At 36.8% G+C, this 18576-nt stretch overlaps 1 protein-coding gene across 7 annotated transcripts in view; it reads right to left on the bottom strand.

Annotated features, from left to right (window-relative positions):
* USP34 (ubiquitin specific peptidase 34) overlaps window positions 1-18576 on the bottom strand; it is a 236854-nt gene that overhangs the window by 161189 nt on the left and 57089 nt on the right. For all 7 annotated transcript variants that reach the window (XM_036873004.1, XM_036872997.1, XM_036873001.1 and 4 more), the window contains exons 6-8: window positions 9940-10007; window positions 5357-5549; window positions 4186-4247 (exon numbers count right to left, since the gene is read on the bottom strand). In XM_036873004.1, the coding sequence (XP_036728899.1) occupies window positions 4186-4247; window positions 5357-5549; window positions 9940-10007 (323 nt within the window). The remainder of the gene's footprint in view (window positions 1-4185; window positions 4248-5356; window positions 5550-9939; window positions 10008-18576) is intronic.

Here is an 18576-nt window from a genome sequence, read left to right as displayed (position 1 = left end):
TAAATGCAAATCTTATATAGTAACTTTAGGTACACAATTTGTTCTACAATCCGTTTGCAGAACTCCTTTAAAGAAAGATGTTTCACAAAACTAAGATTTGTTTTGAAGTTCCCACTTCAGTCAGAACAATGCAAGGGAGGCTCTTCCCTTTATGTAAAAATGCCATCACAGATAGACCACCAACACCCTTCCCCCTACCCCGTTCCCTCTGAAAAAAGAGACGTGGCTCTCATTTGGGTATTACAATGATCTCTCAATGTTGCTTTCTTTTATTTGATCCTCTTTTTCTAAAAACTCTTTTTATAATTGAGGTACAACTGACATATAACATTATGTTAGTTTCAAGTGTACAACATAATGATTCAATATTTGTATAAATGCTAAATGATCACCACAGTAAGTCTAGTTAACACCCATCATTATATATAGTTAGGAAAAAAAAATTTTTCCCTTGTGATGAGGGCTTTTAAGATCTACTCTCCTAGCAACTTTCAAATATGCAATACTATATTATTAACTATAGCCACCATGCTATACATTACTATCCTCATGACTTATTTATTTCATAACTAGAAATTTGTACCTTTTGACCTCCTTCACCTGTTTTGCCCTCCTCTGACCTCCACGCTTCTGAAACTACCAATCTATTCTCTGTGTCTATAAGCTTAGGGTTTCGGGGGGTTTTTTTCTTTTTTTTTTTTTTTAACATCTTTATTGGAGTATAATTGCTTTACAATGTTGTGTTAGTTTCTGCTGTATAACAAAGTGAATCAGCTATATGTATACATATATCCCCATATCCCCTCCCTCTTGCGTCTCCCTCCCACCCTCCCTATCCCACCCCTCTAGGTGGTCACAAAGCACCAAGCTGATCTCAGCGTTTTTGTTTTTAAAGTCCGTATATAAATGAGATCATATGATGTCTTTCTCTGACTTATTTCACTTAGTATAATGCACTCAAGGTCCATCCATGTTACCATAAATGGCAAGATTTCATTCTTTTTTATGGCTGAATAGAATTCCATTGTATATAATATTTCACCATAGATTTGAAAGGACAAAAAAACAAATAGTACAGTCAACTCTTGTTACTCATGGCAGCTAAGTTCTACAAAATTATGCACTAAATTAACTCATGTTGAACCCTTGAATCTTAAATCCTAAAAATAACTTATCAGATTCTATTTTCTCTATTTTACAAAAGAGAAAATGAGCTTCAGAAGTGTGTTGAGGTGACTTTACTGAGGCTGTCCCAATACCATGTGCTAGACTTGGGATTCATATCCCTTCAACCAGCCCACAGCCAGAGCTTCTTGCACTATACTGCACTGCCTCCTACCACTTCCTTCCTCTCGTCATTTCTGTACCAGCGCTAAAACAACGCAGAGTATCACCTTGTATGACTTCAGTTGGAAACGTGCACGTTGGCAGACTCATTTTTTACTGCTCTGTGCATTTCCGCAAATGACTGTGAGGGCACCAAAAGTACTGATTTGGGGGTTACAAATAAATTGCAGCAAATAGGCAAATTCATAAAAACAAAATCCACAAATGAGGATAAACTGAAGTTGGAGACTTCAATGCCCTACTTTTGATAATGGAATAGAACAAGCGTAGGTAAAAAATCAACAAGGATACAGAAGACAAACAATATTACAAACTCATTAGACCTAAAAGACATCTACTGAACACTCCATACAACAACAGCTGAATAAACAGTCTTAAGCACATATGAATATTCTGTGGTACAGATCATATGCTAATCCATAAAACAAGACAAATAACCCAACTAAAAGCTAGGCAAAAAGTGAACAAACAATCCAGTGAAGAAGAAACAGAATGGCAAATAACCATATAAAAAGATGTTCAACATCCTTAGTAATTAGGCAAATGTAAATTAAAACCATAATGAAATGCCACTTTATACCCACTATAATGGCTATAATCAAAAAGATAAAAACAAGTGCTGACAAGACTGGGGGAAAAACTGGAACCCTCATACATTGCTAGTGGGAATATAAAATAATACAGAAATGTTGGAAAACATTTTGACAGTTTCTTTAAAAGTTAAACATAAAATGACCTTACAAACCAGTGATCGCACTCCTACGTATCTACCAAGAGAAATGAAAACATACGTCCACAAAAAGACTTGTACACAAATGTTTAAAGCAGCATTATTCATACTAATCAAAAGGTAGAAACATTCAAAATATCCATCAACTTTGGTAAAAGGATAAACAAAATGTGATATAGCTACATAATGTAATACTATTCAGCAATAAAAAGGAACAAAGTACTGATTCACACCACAACATGAATGAACCTCAAGAAAAACAGTATAAGTGAAAGGTGGCAATGGAAAAAGGCACTGTCATATGATTCCATTTATAGGAAATGCCCAAAAAGGGCAAATCTATAGAGACAAAGAAGATTAGTGGGGCTGGGGATAAGAATGAGGATTGAAGGAATTCCCTGGCGGTCCAGCAGTTAAGACAGAGCTTCCACTGCAGGGGGCATGGGTTTGATCCCTGGGCAGGGAATTAAGATGCCACGTGCCACACGGTGCGGCCCTGGGTGGGGGGTGGGGGGGAGAATGGGGATTGACTACAAATGGGCAAAAGGGACCTTTCTGAAGTGACGTAAATGTTCTAGAATTGTGCTGTGATGACAGTTGCACAACTGTGTAAATTTACTAAAATTCATTATAAAAACAGGTGAGTTTTATGATATGTATCTGTATCTTAATAAAACTGCTTAAAAAGACCCAATTCACAGGCTTCAACAATATTTATCACTTTTTGTATTTGCTCCAATCTTTTCACACTGTACAGGACCCTTCTCTTCCCAACTTTAACTGTCCTACCCACTATTCCTCAAAACTTTTACTCTCCTCCCTCTTAAGCATATCTTTAGTATGTATAAACCTTACACATTTTTGAATGGAATTCATTCTTTTCTCTATCCACAGCAACACAGAGACCTAACCTGGACATGTGGGGTTACTACACTGGTGATTCCAGGATTTTTTTTTTTTTTTTTGTCTTTTTGCAGGGATAGGGAGTGATTACTGCATTGGCAATTTTAAGATTCTCCTAGAGGCAGTCTGAAGGGGTGGGAGGGTGGGTACTGAGGGGTCAAATGGGAAATCCAGAGCTGTAGTTTTATATACATTGGATATAATCTATATAATATCTTGACTGTGTAAAATAGCACTCCTAGTATGACCAAGAATTTATAATGCTACCAAGAATTTATAATGCATATTAGCATACTACCAATTCTAGGGCACACATTTTAAGGGACCACTGACAAAGAATGCTGCCAAAAGTGAATGACTTGTCTGGTGATAAATCTAAAAACCATAATATGTGAGGGAAAAAGCAGAGACATAGTCTCTGGTTTCCAAATTCATGAAGGGCTGGGTTCAACTGAGATTAGCTCCATAGAGCAAAACTAAGATCAATGCATAAAAGTTACAGTAAAGCAAAAATATGACTCATTCATATAATTACAAATTTTCTAACACCTTAAGACTATGCAACTCTGGGGAATTCCCTGGCGGTCCAGTGGTTAAGATTCCACGCTTTCACTGCCGAGGGCACGGGTTTGATCCCTGGTCAGAGAACTAAGATCCTGCAAGCCGCACAGCGGCACAGCAAAAACAAACAAACAAAAAACTATGTAACCCTGTTCAAGCAGAAAATATTACTACCAAGATTTAAAAAATGATTTCTATACTGGATGGACAACTAAATGGAATAAATATTGGAAAAAATAAATATTTCTAAGTACTTTAAAAAGCCCTAAGCTGTAAAAACTACTTCTTTTCATACATGAGCATCATGAACTTGGTTTATTTCCCCAAAAAATGTGTTAAATGAGATCCTTTCCTGCATCAAGTGTGGTTTCTGAAAACTATCTGTACCATATTCTTTACTATTAAATTCTCCTGTATAAATAGTCTCCCTTTGCATTTTGTGAAAAATAACACTATGTTTTTTTAAAAAGAGAAGAATTGCAATATATTCCTCTGAGAGCTTGTTAAAGACTGTACAGATGAAGCCACAAGGCAAAGAATTTCTAGTAAACACTTCAAATCTAATAAAGTCAATTACATTTACCACATAAACAGCTACACATTAAAATAGTGTACTTACGCATAAATTTAATGCTCCTACTTACGTTTCTGTGTCTGATACCAATGATTCATTATTGCACACATCATTGAAAGTGTGAAGTTGATTCTATAAATAGAGAAAAGAAATTAAAGATTTTTTCCAAAATTATTCTTGCATATGTTAGCAACTGCCAACACAGTTTGATATATGTAGATCATAATCAATAACCAGATCAAAAGTATAAAATATAAGATAGGTAATCAGATACACATATATACTTCCCAATTAGTCTGGCTATTTCCTTTATCATTTTTAAACACTAATTCATTCCACAAGTAATACTTAGGCTTTATTCCACTAAGAATGCTAGAGAAAAAGCTGAACAAGGGAAAGACACAAAAATCTAATGCAAGGCAGCAAGTAATATGTCATTACAAACCGAATTTCAGGAAAGGCTTCTAGACATACATTTTTAAGATTTGATTTGGGAAACTGTCATTAAGTGTTTTCAACACTTACAAAGTCCAATACATGGTAAAATCTAGGTCACAAAATTCAATACATGGGTACAATCTAGCTACTTCAGAATAACTACACTACAAAAACAGGCCCCAAATGTAAAGGAGTAAACCTAACGCAGACCTTGGTAAACCAGAGAAAATATATCCATTCTAAAGAATGCAGCTAACTACTTAGTTCTAGCAAATTGTTGTCATGCAAGAAGACAGACCCAAGGACACTAGGTCTTTCTCCCCACCCCACCCCTCCAGGAGAAGCCAATAATATGTATTTCTCCCTATTTAAAACAGTACTTGCTACTGTGCAAACCAAACATTTCTGTTAGTCAAATTTGGTCTATGGCCCAATAATCTGTGGCTGCTGCCTAGAAAATTAATTAACTACTTATAATCTCCAACTATTTTTCTCTCTGAAAACACTGCTTTCTAAATGCAAAAAACTGAACAGTTTAAAAAAAATAAAAAGTGAAGGAAATCAAAAAGACCTAAGGTATAAAACCTTCTAAATCTAAGCCTCAGTCTCCTCATATTTAAAATAGAGAAAAAGAGAACATACAGAAATTATTTGTACGGGTCACACAAAGTAATGCATGTAAAGTACTTAGCACAATGCCTAGCATGGCATAAGTGGCTCCAGAAATACTAGGTATTATGATAATGATGATAGTCTGAGAGGACAAACAAAAAATTACCAAAAATAAAGCAAATACAGCTTACCGTTATCTGACTTAATCCAGCCAACCTCATAGTCAAAGTAGGTGACATAAAGTACTTAAATGCAAGATCTAGGCTTTCTTTATCAAAGCATAACGTCGTGTCCAATGGTTCTTTCACTGTGCTCCACATTAAGTCAGCCATGTTGCGAGCCGCACTCTGTCTTAACTCCTGATCAGAGAGCTTGCATAAATACCTGAAATGATTCAGAAATACAACGTACACAAAAACTTGCAAACTATTTCTGAAGACCACTCAATAATTCAATAATATTCCTTTGCTCCATACCTCCAAACTGTTTAGTACAGTAGAACCTGGAATCCTGGGATTAATATTCCCAATTTAAACTATTTCTAAGTAATGCTTCAAGGATTGTGACCTGTGGCAATGTGTCCTTTGCTGAGAGTCCAACATGAATCAGGAACTGCAAAGCCTAACACAACATGTAAGGAAGGAAGGAAGGAAGGGAGGGAGGGGAAAGCAGGGAAGGAGAGGAAGGGAGGGAGGGAGGAAGAGGGAGGGAGAAAGGGAGGGAGGAACTGCATAGAGCCAAGTCATTTAACATCGGATTCTGCACCTGCACCTCCAGTAAAACTTTACTATTCTCTAGTACCTGTCATGTATACAGCTCCTGTTTTAGTAAATTTCAGTTGATTTCATATAAATAGTACATCTACTCCCCAACACAGCCAAAATTCTTCAAAATGTGTACATTTTAAACATCATTCTTTTTTGGCTTTCAAAAATCACAAACCACTGGTTTTCCTCTCAGGCCCCACCTATTCTATTTGGTTGGTTCCTCCTCTTGTACCCAACCTTTCAACAGTATTGCTCCTCAGGGCTTGTAATGGATTGCAGAAAGGCCCCAAATTCCTCCCATCACTTTATATAGTAGTCTTTGCAATGTGACTTTACCACTCTTCCCATCAAAGGTGTCATTTATTCCTCTACTTCCTTGCATCTGAGCTTTGCCATGAAGGTCCCTTTGCCCAGTGGGGTATTAAGAGATGTAACATAAGCAGAAGCTTAAAAAGCCTTTGAGCTTGCCCTCTCTTGCTGGGAACTCTTCCACCACTGAGAAAAGGACTCAGGATAGCCTGCTGGATGAGAGAGACAGCTAATACCCCAACTGACATCCAGCCAACTGCCAAGATACATATGACCACCCTTCACCACTCAAGACCAATCAGCCTGCCAACCAGAGGACAAATGACTGAGGTTATCTATCACAGAGCACCCAGGTCCAGCCAAGTCAGCCCAGATCAGAAAAGCTAGCCAACCAGAGAACTGTGACAAATAATAAATGGCTGTTATTTTAAGCTACTAGTTTTGGGTGTTTTCTCACACAGCAAAAGCAAACTGATATACCACTCCATCCTAGATTCACTTCTTTTGTTTTAATTTAGGCCGTGCCAGGTCTTAGTTGCGGCACGCGGGATCTTTGTTGCAGCATGTGGACTCAGTTGCGGCATGCAAACTCTTAGTTGCGGCATGCATGTGGGGTCTAGTTCCCTGACCAGGTATCGAACCTGGGCCCCCTGCATTGGGAGCATGGAGTCTTACCCGCTGACCACCAAGGAAGTCCCCTCGATTCACTTCTATTCTCTTTCTACATTCTCTCCCCAGATGACCTCATTTATTCCCATGAGGTTTTTTAAAAATTTTATTTATTTATTTTTGGCTGTGATGGGTCTTCATTGCTGCCCTCGGGCTTTCTCTAGTTGTGGCGAGTGGGGGCTACTCTTCTTTGCGGTGTGAGGGCTTCTCATTGCGGTGGCTTCTCTTGTTGCAGAGCACGGGCCCTAGGCATGCGGGCTTCAGTAGTTGCAGCACATGGGCTCAGTAGTTGCGGCACACAGGCTTAGCTGCTCCACGGCATGTGGGATCTTCCCAGACCAGGGCTTGAACCCGTGTCCCCTACATTGGCAGGTGGATTCTTTCTTTTTTTTAATTTTATTTATTTATTTATCTATTCATTTATGGCTGTGTTGGGTCTTCGCCTCCCTGCGAGGGCTTTCTCTCTAGTTGTGGCAAGTGGGGGCCACTCTTCATCGCGGTGCACAGGCCTCTCACTATCGCGGCCTCTCTTGTTGCGGAGCACAGGCTCCAGACGCGCAGGCTCAGTAATTGTGGCTCACGGGCCCAGTTGCTCCGCAGCATGTGGCATCCTCCCAGACCAGGGATCGAACCCGTGTCCCCTGCATTGGCAGGCAGACTCTCAACCACTGTGCCACCAAGGAAGCCCTGGCAGGTGGATTCTTAACCACTGTGCCACCAGGTAAGTCCTATTCCCATGGTTTTTAAGTGCTACCTTTATGCTAACAACTCCTAAATTAACGTTGTTGTTCTAAGTTACAGGCTTATATTCCCAATTTCCCAGTGCCACTTAAATGTCCCATAGGCATCTGAAAATTACGTCTTTAAATTCTCCCAGTCTTTCACATCTGTTAATGATACTCACAGCAAAAAGAGAAATCAAAGGGAGGGCAGCTAAGCGTCTTCCACTATGCTACCCCTTTCCTTAAACTCCACAATCACCAACCTTATTGATTTCATTTTTAACTATATCCAGTCAATTTTCAAATCACCATAAACAATCCTTGTACAAGTAACCATCACTTCTTTCCAGGACTACTCCATTAACTTTTCAATTGGTCTCCTAGCTTCTCCAACACTCCTGTAATTTATGAGCCACTTAAAGGCCAAAGTGATCTTTTAAAAACCATCATGAGGACTTCCCTGGTGGCACAGTGGTTAAGAATATGCCTGCCGGGCTTCCCTGGTGGCGCAGTGGTTGAGAATCTGCCTGCCAATGCAGGGGACACGGGTTCGAGCCCTGGTCTGGGAGGATCCCACATGCCGCAGAGCAACTAAGCCCGTGAGCCACAACTGCTGAGCCTGCGCATCTGGAGCCTGTGCTCCACAACGAGAGGCCACGATAGTGAGAGGCCTGCGCATCGCGATGAAGAGTGGCCCCCACTTGCCGCAACTAGAGAAAGCCCTCGCACAGAAACGAAGACCCAACACGGCCATAAATAAATAAATAAATAAATAAATAAATAAATAAATAAATAAATAAAATTACAAAAAAAAAAAGGAATGCTATCTTTAAAAAAAAAAAAAAAAAAAAAAAAGAATATGCCTGCCAATGCAGGGGACACGGGTTCGAGCCCTAGTCCGGGAAGATCCCACATGCCACGGAGCAACTTAACCCGTGTGCCACAACTACTGAGCATGCGCTCTAGAGCCTGCGAGCCACAACTACTGAGCCCACGTGCCACAACTACTGAAGCCTGTTCACCTAGAGCCCACGCTCTGCAACAAGAGAAGCCACCACAATGAGAAGCCCGCGCACCGCAACGAGGAGTAGCCCCCACTTGCCACAACTAGAGAAAGCCCACGCGGAGCAACAAAGACCCAACACAGCCAAAAATAAAGAAAGAAAGAAAGAAAGAAATTTTTTTAAAAAGAGATTACAAATTAAGCAGCTTAAAATATTTTTTAAAAAAAGCGTCGTCATGATTCATCTACTTAAAACCCTTCAATAGATCCCACTGCTAAAATTAAATCCAAGCTCCTTAAAATGGCTTGAAGGTCCTGAATAATCTGCCCCTGTTTATATCCAACCTCATATCATAATCTTACCTCCTTACACACTATGCTCCACCAGTCTACTTCTAGTTTTTTAATATGTCATATTCTTTCCAACTTCAAAGCCTATGCCCTTATGTTCCTTCTACCTGAAATATGTCCTTCTACTTATCATCTGATTAGCAGATTCATGTTCCTCAGATGTCACCTTTCAGAAAGGCCTCATATTCTCTATCACCTTATCTTTACTTGCATAGAATTCATCACTATCTGATTCTTTTCCTGATACTTTCTCCAACAACCTGAACAGTAACTGGAAAATAGCAGGCACTCAAATCTTTGCAAATGAATAAAAATTATAAAGAACTCATAAATATTATCAAGAAATACAATCTTAGAACTCCAACAGTTTACACTCTAAGCCTAATCAATATGATAATATCTCTATCCTCGTCTTAGGTTTCCTTCTTAGGTTGGGACTTACAGAACTCAAATATCACCCTTTCCCCAATGAGACCTTCTCTATACCATAGATATAATTGTGACCCGCCCTCTAGAACTCTCAACCCACCCTTGCTGCTATTTTTCTCTGTCATACTCATGACTTTCTGATGAACTGTATCATTTACTTATTGTGCACACAGACTGCACAAAAGCAGAAATATTTTCTTCTCTGCTGTATCTCCAGTGCCTACAACATAATACTTAGTATACATCTGTTGACTGAATAAATATAGTGGAATATCATGCAACCACTGTTAATCTGTTTAATTCTTTATACTCACATAAAAAAAAATTCCAACATAAATTGCTTAAAAGTAAACATTAAATATAAACCTACATAGGTGCATTAAAAAATACATCAAATTGTCAAAAATTTTCTCTGGAGGATGTGAATACAAAGGACTTTCAAACAATATAATTCTGTACTATGTTATGAATAGTTTAAACATTACTACGCTGATAACCAGGGGGAAAAGATTTTATAAACTTACCTGATAACATATGTCCTAAAAGGGATAATGTGCTGCATGACAGCAGGGATATGTAGCCATATTCTAATCTATAAAGAAACATAAAAATGATATTAATGATTAATGAATATGTGAAATACATGTCTTTAATTAAAAATAAGAACATTTAGTATTTTCCTGCCTCTAAAAACTAAATATATTTCAACTATTTTGAAAAGGATAAACTAAGAAATACGACTGCACACATATCAGGTAAGTAATTTAACCTATAAACATTTCTAATCCATATACCTAAAATCAATCTGAAGAATTACTATCAGTTTCTTCCTGAAAAGGGAGAACCATCTATCCAAGTAACATCTTACTACCTGCTACTCTATACCTCTTTGTATGGTAGCAACCCAAATACTATAGAACTAAATTAATTTTTTTTTTTTAAGGGATAGTTAGGGAGTTTGGAATTGACAGGTACACATGGCTATATTTATTTATTTATTTATGTTTGGCTGTGTTGGGTCTTCGTTTCTGTGCGAGGGCTTTCTCTAGTTGCGGCAAGCGGGGGCCACTCTTCACCGCGGTGCGCGGGCCTCTCACTGTTGCGGCCTCTCTTGTTGCGGAGCACAAGCTCCAGACGCGCAGCCTCAGTAGTTGTGGCTCACGGGCCTAGTTGCTCCGCGGCATGTGGGATCTTCCCAGACCAGGGCTCGAACCCGTGTCCCCTGCATTGGCAGGCAGATTCTCAACCACTGTGCCACCAGGGAAGCCCTAAGTTAATTTTTTAATAAATCATCCTTCCTTCTAAAAAATATCAAATTACCTGATATCTGGTCACTTCAATATCCATCTAAGACAAATATATTTTATAGAGTCAAACACTGATCACAATATCAACAACTATTTGCTTAATTAAACTCTTACTGTAAGTATCCCAATCTAAGTTATAATGGAAGTTATAATAATCTGTTCACTTAATTTTTTCTGCATAATATTCCAGCCCATTTCTAAATCTAATGTGCTTATATTAGTTTTATTCTTATAAATCGTGGTTTAAATATCATATAAGAAAAAAATCCTAAGCAAATCATCAAACAAGAAACTACAATACTAAGCCTTAACACATGCAAGTAATACAAACTGAAAACAAATTTGTAAATACAGACTGCATGGCTTCACTTTAATCTAATGAAACATAAGTCCTATAGCAAATACAATACTAACGGTGAAATGCTAAAACTCTTCCCTCTGAGACTAGGAACAAGACAAGAATATCTTTAATTCAACTTAGACTGAAGGTCCTAGACAGTGCAACAGACAAGAAACTGAATAAAAGGCATAAGACTAAAACGGAAGAATTAAAATCAATATTACTCTGAGATGATGTGATTATGTAAGTAAGAAATCCAAAATAATTTTCAGATAAACCTTTTTGGAATTAACTAGTTTAGCAAGATTGCTGCTTAGAAAGTTAATATAAGTAATGAATTAATATACACACATATATATACATACATACACACACATACTATATTACATATATATAATACATATATACAATCTTACATACCAGAAAAAAACAAAAATTTCAAAAATATTCTCTTTACAACAGCATCAAAAAATATCATGTGCCTAGAAATTGTCTAACAAAGATATATAACATCTCCACATAAATACAGAAAATTATGAGACAAATCTTAAAGCATGTAAATAAAAACACATTTACCATATTTATACATTAGAAGACTCAATATTGCAGAGATGACAGTTCTCCGCAAATTGATCTACAGATTCAATGCAACCCAAAAAGGTTTATACGTGGAACTTCAGGCACTGATTCCAAATGCAAAAGTCCAAGAAGAGACAAAACACTCTTTAAGAATGACAGGGAGTAGAGATATAATGCATGGTGACTATACTTAATAAAACTGTTTTGCGGGCTTCCCTGGTGGCGCAGTGGTTGAGAGTCTGCCTGCCAATGCGGGGGGCACGGGTTCGGGCCCTGGTCTGGGAAGATCCCACATGCCGCGGAGCAACTAGGCCCGTGAGCCACAACTACTGAGCCTGCGCATCTGGAGCTTGTGCTCCGCAACAAGAGACGCCACGACAGTGAGAGGCCTGCGAACCGCGACGAAGAGTGGCCCCCACTTGCCGCAACTAGAGAAAGCCCTCACACAGAAACGAAGACCCAACACAGCCAAAAATAAATAAATAAATTAATTAATTAATTAAAAAGAAAATAGTATGCTTTTTAAAAAAAAACTGTTTTGCATATTTGAAAGTGCTAATAGTTCTTAAAAGTTCTCATAAAAAAACTATTTGTTAACTATGAATGGTGTCAGACGTTAACTAGACTTCCTGTGGTAATCATTTTGTAACATATACAAACATTGAATCATCTGAAACTAATATTATCTGTCAGTTACACCTTAATAAATTTTTTTTAAAAATGACGGGGAGGTAGAACTTGCTTTACCAGATAGCAAGACTTCTTATAAAGCAGCAGAAATTAGGACAGTATGCAAAACAGCACAAGACTAATCAAATAGACTAATGGAATATACTAGAAATCCCAGACCCATGCACAAGAAGACACATAAAGATACCTGATTTATGACAAAATGATACTTCAGAACAAATAGGAAAGGACTGTCTTTGCTATAGTGATAGGTCCAGCTTCTGTCTATATAGAAAAGAAAATGAATCCTGATCCCTCACACACCACACACAAAAGTCAATTCCAACTGAACTATAGATAAAAATGTGAAAGTAACGTAATAAAAATTGCAGAACATAGAAAAATATCTTCATAAGAAAGATTTTTTTATCCATTAATGAAAACATTAACCATAAAGAAAAAAATTTATTATAAATTATACACCATTAACTTTGGTTAGAAAATAACTCTTAATGAAATCAAAACGACACCTCACACCAGTCAGAATAGCCATCATCAAAAAGTCCAGAAATGATAAATGCTAGAGAGGGTTTGGAGAAAAGAGAACCCTCCTACACTATTGGTGGGAACGTAAATTGGTGAAGCCCTATAGAAAACAGTCTGGAGATTCCTTTAAAAACTAAAAATAGAGTTACCATATGATCCACTCCTGGGCATATATTCTGAAAAGACAAAAACCCTAATTCAGAAAGGTACAAGCACCCCCCAATGTTCACAGCAGCAATATTCACAATAGCCAAGACATAAAAGCAACCTAAATGTCCATCGACAGATGAATGGATAAAGAAGACGTGGTATACATACGCAATAGAATATTACCTAGCCATTAAAAAAAAAAAGAAATCCTTCCATTTGCAGCAACGTGGATGGACCTAAAGATTTGCATATTAAGTAAAGTAAGTTAGGCAGAGAAAGACAAATTCTATAAGGTATCATTTATACATGGCATCTAAAAAAATAATACAAATCAACTTCTGTACAAAACAGGAAACAAACTTATGGTTACCAAAGGGGAAGGGGGAGAGGGAAGGATAAACTGGGAGTATGGGATTAATAGATACACACTACTACATATAAAATAAACAACAAGGATTTACTGTATAGCACATGGAACTATATTCAGTATCTTGTACTAACCTATAATGAAAAAGAATCTGAAGCTGTACACCTGAAACTAACACAGTACTGTAAATCAACTATAGTTAAATTAAAAATAATAACTCTTAAAAGACACAAGAGAATGAAAAGCAAAACCAGAGTTGAAGAAGATATTAGCAATACATAAATGTCAGGCAAAAGACTTGTATCCAAAACATATAAGGAATCTCCACACATTCGTAAGGAAAAGGCAAACAATTTGATTTTTAAAACGGATTAAAAAAACTTGAACTGACACTTCTCGAAAAATATTGAAATGGCTAATATGCCCATGCAATGGTGCTCAATCTCTTTAGTCATTTAAAAACACAAAAGTAGACCACAATGAGATACTACTATTAGTTCATCAGGAATCTCTAAGAGTTAGAATACTACGTGTTTGCAAGGATATGGAGCAATGGGAACTCTCATTCTTGGTAAGAGTGTAAATTAATACAATCACTTCAGAAAATCTTAGCATTAATGTGTAAAACTGAATATATGTATACCCTGTGATAAAGAAATTCCACTAGTAGATATATATGAAAATACAATGCATGCACATATGCACCAAAAGACATGTAAGAGAATGCTGACACCACATTAATTGTAATAACCTAAACGTCCATCACCAGTAAAATAGATCAATGTTGGTATATTTTTTAAATGTCTTTTTTTTTTTTTTTTTTAGAAATTCACGTTCTTTTATTTATTTATTTATTTATTTATTTATTTATGACTGTGTTGAGTCTTCGTTTCTGTGCGAGGGCTTTCTCTAGTTGTGGCAAGTGGGGACCACTCTTCATCACGGTGCGCGGGCCTCTCACCATCGCGGCCTCTCTTGCTGCGGAGCACAGGCTCCAGACGCGCAGGCTCAGTAATTGTGGCTCACGGGCCCAGTTGCTCCGTGGCATGTGGGATCTTCCCAGACCAGGGCTCGAACCCGTGTCCCCTGCATTGGCAGGCAGATTCTCAACCACTGCGCCACCAGGGAAGCCCCGAATGTTGGTATATTTTTAAAGGAGTATTATACAACAATCAAAATGAGCAACTCGAACTACATGCAATATAAATCTCAATGTTAAACAAAAGTAGCCACACATGAAAGAATGCATTTTATGTGATTCCACTTATACGGTTAGCAAGAGACAAAACTAAATCATAGTATTTAGGGATATAAGCTTAAGTAAAACAAAGAAAAGCAAGAAATAAAAATATGAATTGTGTTCACCTTTAAGGGCAAAGAGATGGGATAGTGACTTAGAGGAATCATAAAGGAGGCTTCTGGGGAGTTGACAATGATTTGTTTCTTGACATGGGTAGTGGTTAAATGGGATATTCACTTCAATAAGTCACTGGGCCATATCTTATCGTTCTGTTCACTTTTCTATATGTTTATTTCAAATTTTTTTAAAAGGTTAACAGATTCAATTATATATAAGATACATCAGAGAGGACGAAAATGAAAATAGGTACAGTGATACCTTTTATTTGGGGATAAACAAATATGCCAACGAACAAAAATTTAAATAAAAATGACAAGGGAAAAAATGTCAACATTGGAAAGAAATTTTTAATAGAAAGAAGAGCTACCATTTACTGAACCCTTAATATTTCCATTCTGATAGATGAAAAAAGTGAGGCTTATAGACATAATGTAATCAAAATTAGATAGTACATCAATAAAAAATTTTTAAATAAAACAAACAAAAACAAACAAAAAAATTAGATAGTACATAACAGAACTACAATACAAGCCCAAGATTATTCCTCTGTAAAATCTACATTCTTTAATACTACTATGAGGCATAACATTACAAGAATCAAATTCCATATGCTATTAATCATATAGGTCCTTTTTCTTCCCTTACTGTAAGTTTTGAGCTTCCCCATCTTGGTGATAACAACGCTCTAGTAGCCCTTCTAAGTACATGTTAAAAATCTCAGGAATAGGAAAAAATATTGTCTGATCCCCTTATAACTGCATAAATGCAGGCAGTATTCTGCATCACAAAGCTAGTTTTAACAAAATGACAAAATGAAAACTTCACTGAACTGTCAACGAACTCTCCTGATTAGTGTGAAAATATATGAAAATGTATAATCCCAGGCTAACTTCTGACATTAAATAGTCCTTGTTAGTGTTTTTTGTAAAGTAGTCTTAGGAAACTGACAGTTCGGAAATTGTTGTGTCTTCTGATGTGTTACTACAAGTTTGCATCTCTGATAACATCTCTTAGGTAATAATTTGTCATATCTGTTTTGTAAAGCATATATTCATGAGGTTTATTAAGGCTCATTTGTACTTTTCCATTCATATTAATAAAATAAATCCCATGACTCTTAAATTCTTTATGGAAAGTCCTTAGGCTTTGTTATTTTGTAATTAATAAAAGGTGTCATGTCTGAGATGACTAACTCAGGCATCTTTGCTGAGGGCTGAGGCAGGATACACACTATGAGCTATAACTCACCATGCATCTCAGTGGGGAAACTTCTATGAGGACTCTACATTCTACTTCTCTAAGCTGTGCTAAATATTGGTTAACTGCTTTTGCTGAAAATCTAAAGGCCAATACAAAATAAGACAACTACATATATAAAGATTTTGTTGTTTTTTTCCCTGAGGCTGCAGTCATTATTACTAAGAATAGATCCTTATAAGAGTGGAGTAGTACTTGTGCAAAATTGAGAACTCTCCTAACAGTCAGTGTTATTTTAGAAATGCTAAAGCAAACTTTTGAGACTGAAATAAATGTATCGGCCTAAGCGTATTATCAGATTTGAACCTTAACTGATGAAAGTAAGAGTTTTCCTTCTTTGCTGATAACTCAGACTCAGGGCAAAGCGAGTTTTCCTGTGCTGCAAGCTAAGGTTCTAGGAGATAACACCACCTTCCTCATTAAGAGTGAGGGAATGACCCTAGAAAACAAACAGAATGGTTTGGTTCCCAGGAACTGATATAAACATGTTTTCTTCTGAATGTGTGATTTACTATAATCAAGTGTGGGAGAAACAGGTACTCAATAAGGTCAGGCCTTACCTACCTTACCATAAAAAGAGTTTATGATTCACAGAACTTTTTGCTTTTCAAGAAGAGGATTGCCCTAAAATCCAGTAATTTTTTCATTATTTAAATGTAGGCGTTTTTGTTCCTGTATGAAAGCCCCTGGAAAATCAGAGATTCCCAAATAAGGGACCTTCAGCCTTACCGAAGCTGAAACAACATGGCTAAACAAGCTGCCTGTTTCTCAAGAAAAGAAATGAGACATACAGAAACGACCAGGGTTTATAATTTACAATGATCCACTAAAGGAAACTACCCTGCTCTAGATCAATTTGTATGTGACTAGAAAAGTCTGAAATTTACAGGCCTTAAAGTTTCTCAAAATGCAAAAGGATGTCTATTTCAATTGTTTAAAGTGGCTGCTAAGTGTTTTCATATAAACCTCAGGCAGAGTGGTCAAAACTCCAAAAAAAAGGTCAGAAATCATGCCAACACTTATATTGCTTTAAATGTCACCAGTCCCTTAAGAAAAACTCCAAACTCTGAAAAAAATAAAGTACAGGGTCTGCAGACAACTTAATTACAAAAAGAATTGTAATTTAAGCTCTTACTTTGCACCAAAGTATTAACTATATTTAAAAAATTAGAATGAAGAAAGCAAAATCAAAAAATATTTTTTTATGAGGAAAAGATGCTAAATGAGAGTTACCCAATCAAGTTATAAAACCTTTGTTTAAAAAGTACATTATGTAGCCAGGACATGGAAGCAACCTAAGTGTCCATCATCGGATGAATGGCTAAAGAAGATGTGACACATATATACAATGGAATATTACTCAGCCATAAAAAGAAACGAAATGGAGGTATTTGTAGTGAGGTGGATGGAGTTAGAGTCTGTCATACAGAGTGAAATAAGTCAGAAAGAGAAAAACAAATACAGTATGCTAACACATAGATACAGAATCTAAGGGGGAAAAAAAAAAGGTCATGAAGAACCTAGTGGCAAGACGGGAATAAAGACACAGACCTACTAGAGAATGGACTTGAGGATATGGGGAGGGGGAGGGGTAAGATGTGACAGGGTGAGAGAGTGGCATGGACATATATACACTACCAAATGTAAAATAGATAGCTAGTGGGAAGCAGCCGCATAGCACAGGGAGATCAGCTCGGTGCTTTGTGACCACCTAGAGGGGTGGGATAGGGAGGGTGGGAGGGAGGGAGACGCAAGAGGGAAGAGATATGGGAACATATGTATATGTATAACTGATTCACTTTGTTATAAAGCAGAAACTAACACACCATTGTAAAGCAATTATACTCCAATAAAGATGTTAAAAAAAAAAAAGTACATTATGTTATACTCTCAGGAAAAAAACAAACATATAGTATCCAAACAATTAATTATTAATTTAAACAGTATGACTAATTTTTAACTTTGGTTTAATGTTCTCAGTTGAGTTACAGGATAAAGTTATGCAAATTGACAACAGCCCACCAATTAGCAGTCATAAAAAGGCTGAAGAGAAAAATGAAACAGAATCCAAACCTTTTTCTTTAGTAAAGGATTACTTTTCAAGAGATAGCAATAAGTTAAAGCCTTTAACGAGGCTTCCATAATAGACTTTTAACAAGATTTAGTAAAATTAATTCAAGAAATACATTTTAATTCAGGTAATATTCCTGATTAAGGAAAACTGTTGATAAATTATTTTTTGAACTTTGGATTTCAAACTCAGTTATTTACCCTCTCTAAATTTATGACAGTTTAAAATTAAAATGTCAACACAGGATTTAAGTTCACTCAAAAGTCTGTTTTTTATTCTTTCTCCCAAAGGAAGCCAAACTGAATAAACCTTCCTTTCAAACAAGGTCAATCAGACTAACAGAATCAGGTAAGTGTTAATAATAGCTAAAATAAATAGCAGCACCAGTCACTAAGGGCTTACTATGTATCAGGTGCTATTAATAAGAGCTTAAAAATCTATCTTAAAACCTCACAACAATCTTTTAAGGCAGATCACCATATTTATCATTCCCATTCTACGAATTAAAAAGTTGA

Source organism: Balaenoptera musculus, chromosome 13, assembly GCF_009873245.2.
Source record: "Balaenoptera musculus isolate JJ_BM4_2016_0621 chromosome 13, mBalMus1.pri.v3, whole genome shotgun sequence".
Taxonomy (NCBI): Eukaryota; Metazoa; Chordata; class Mammalia; order Artiodactyla; family Balaenopteridae; genus Balaenoptera; species Balaenoptera musculus.
This window is presented reverse-complemented; position numbering and strand designations above follow the sequence as displayed.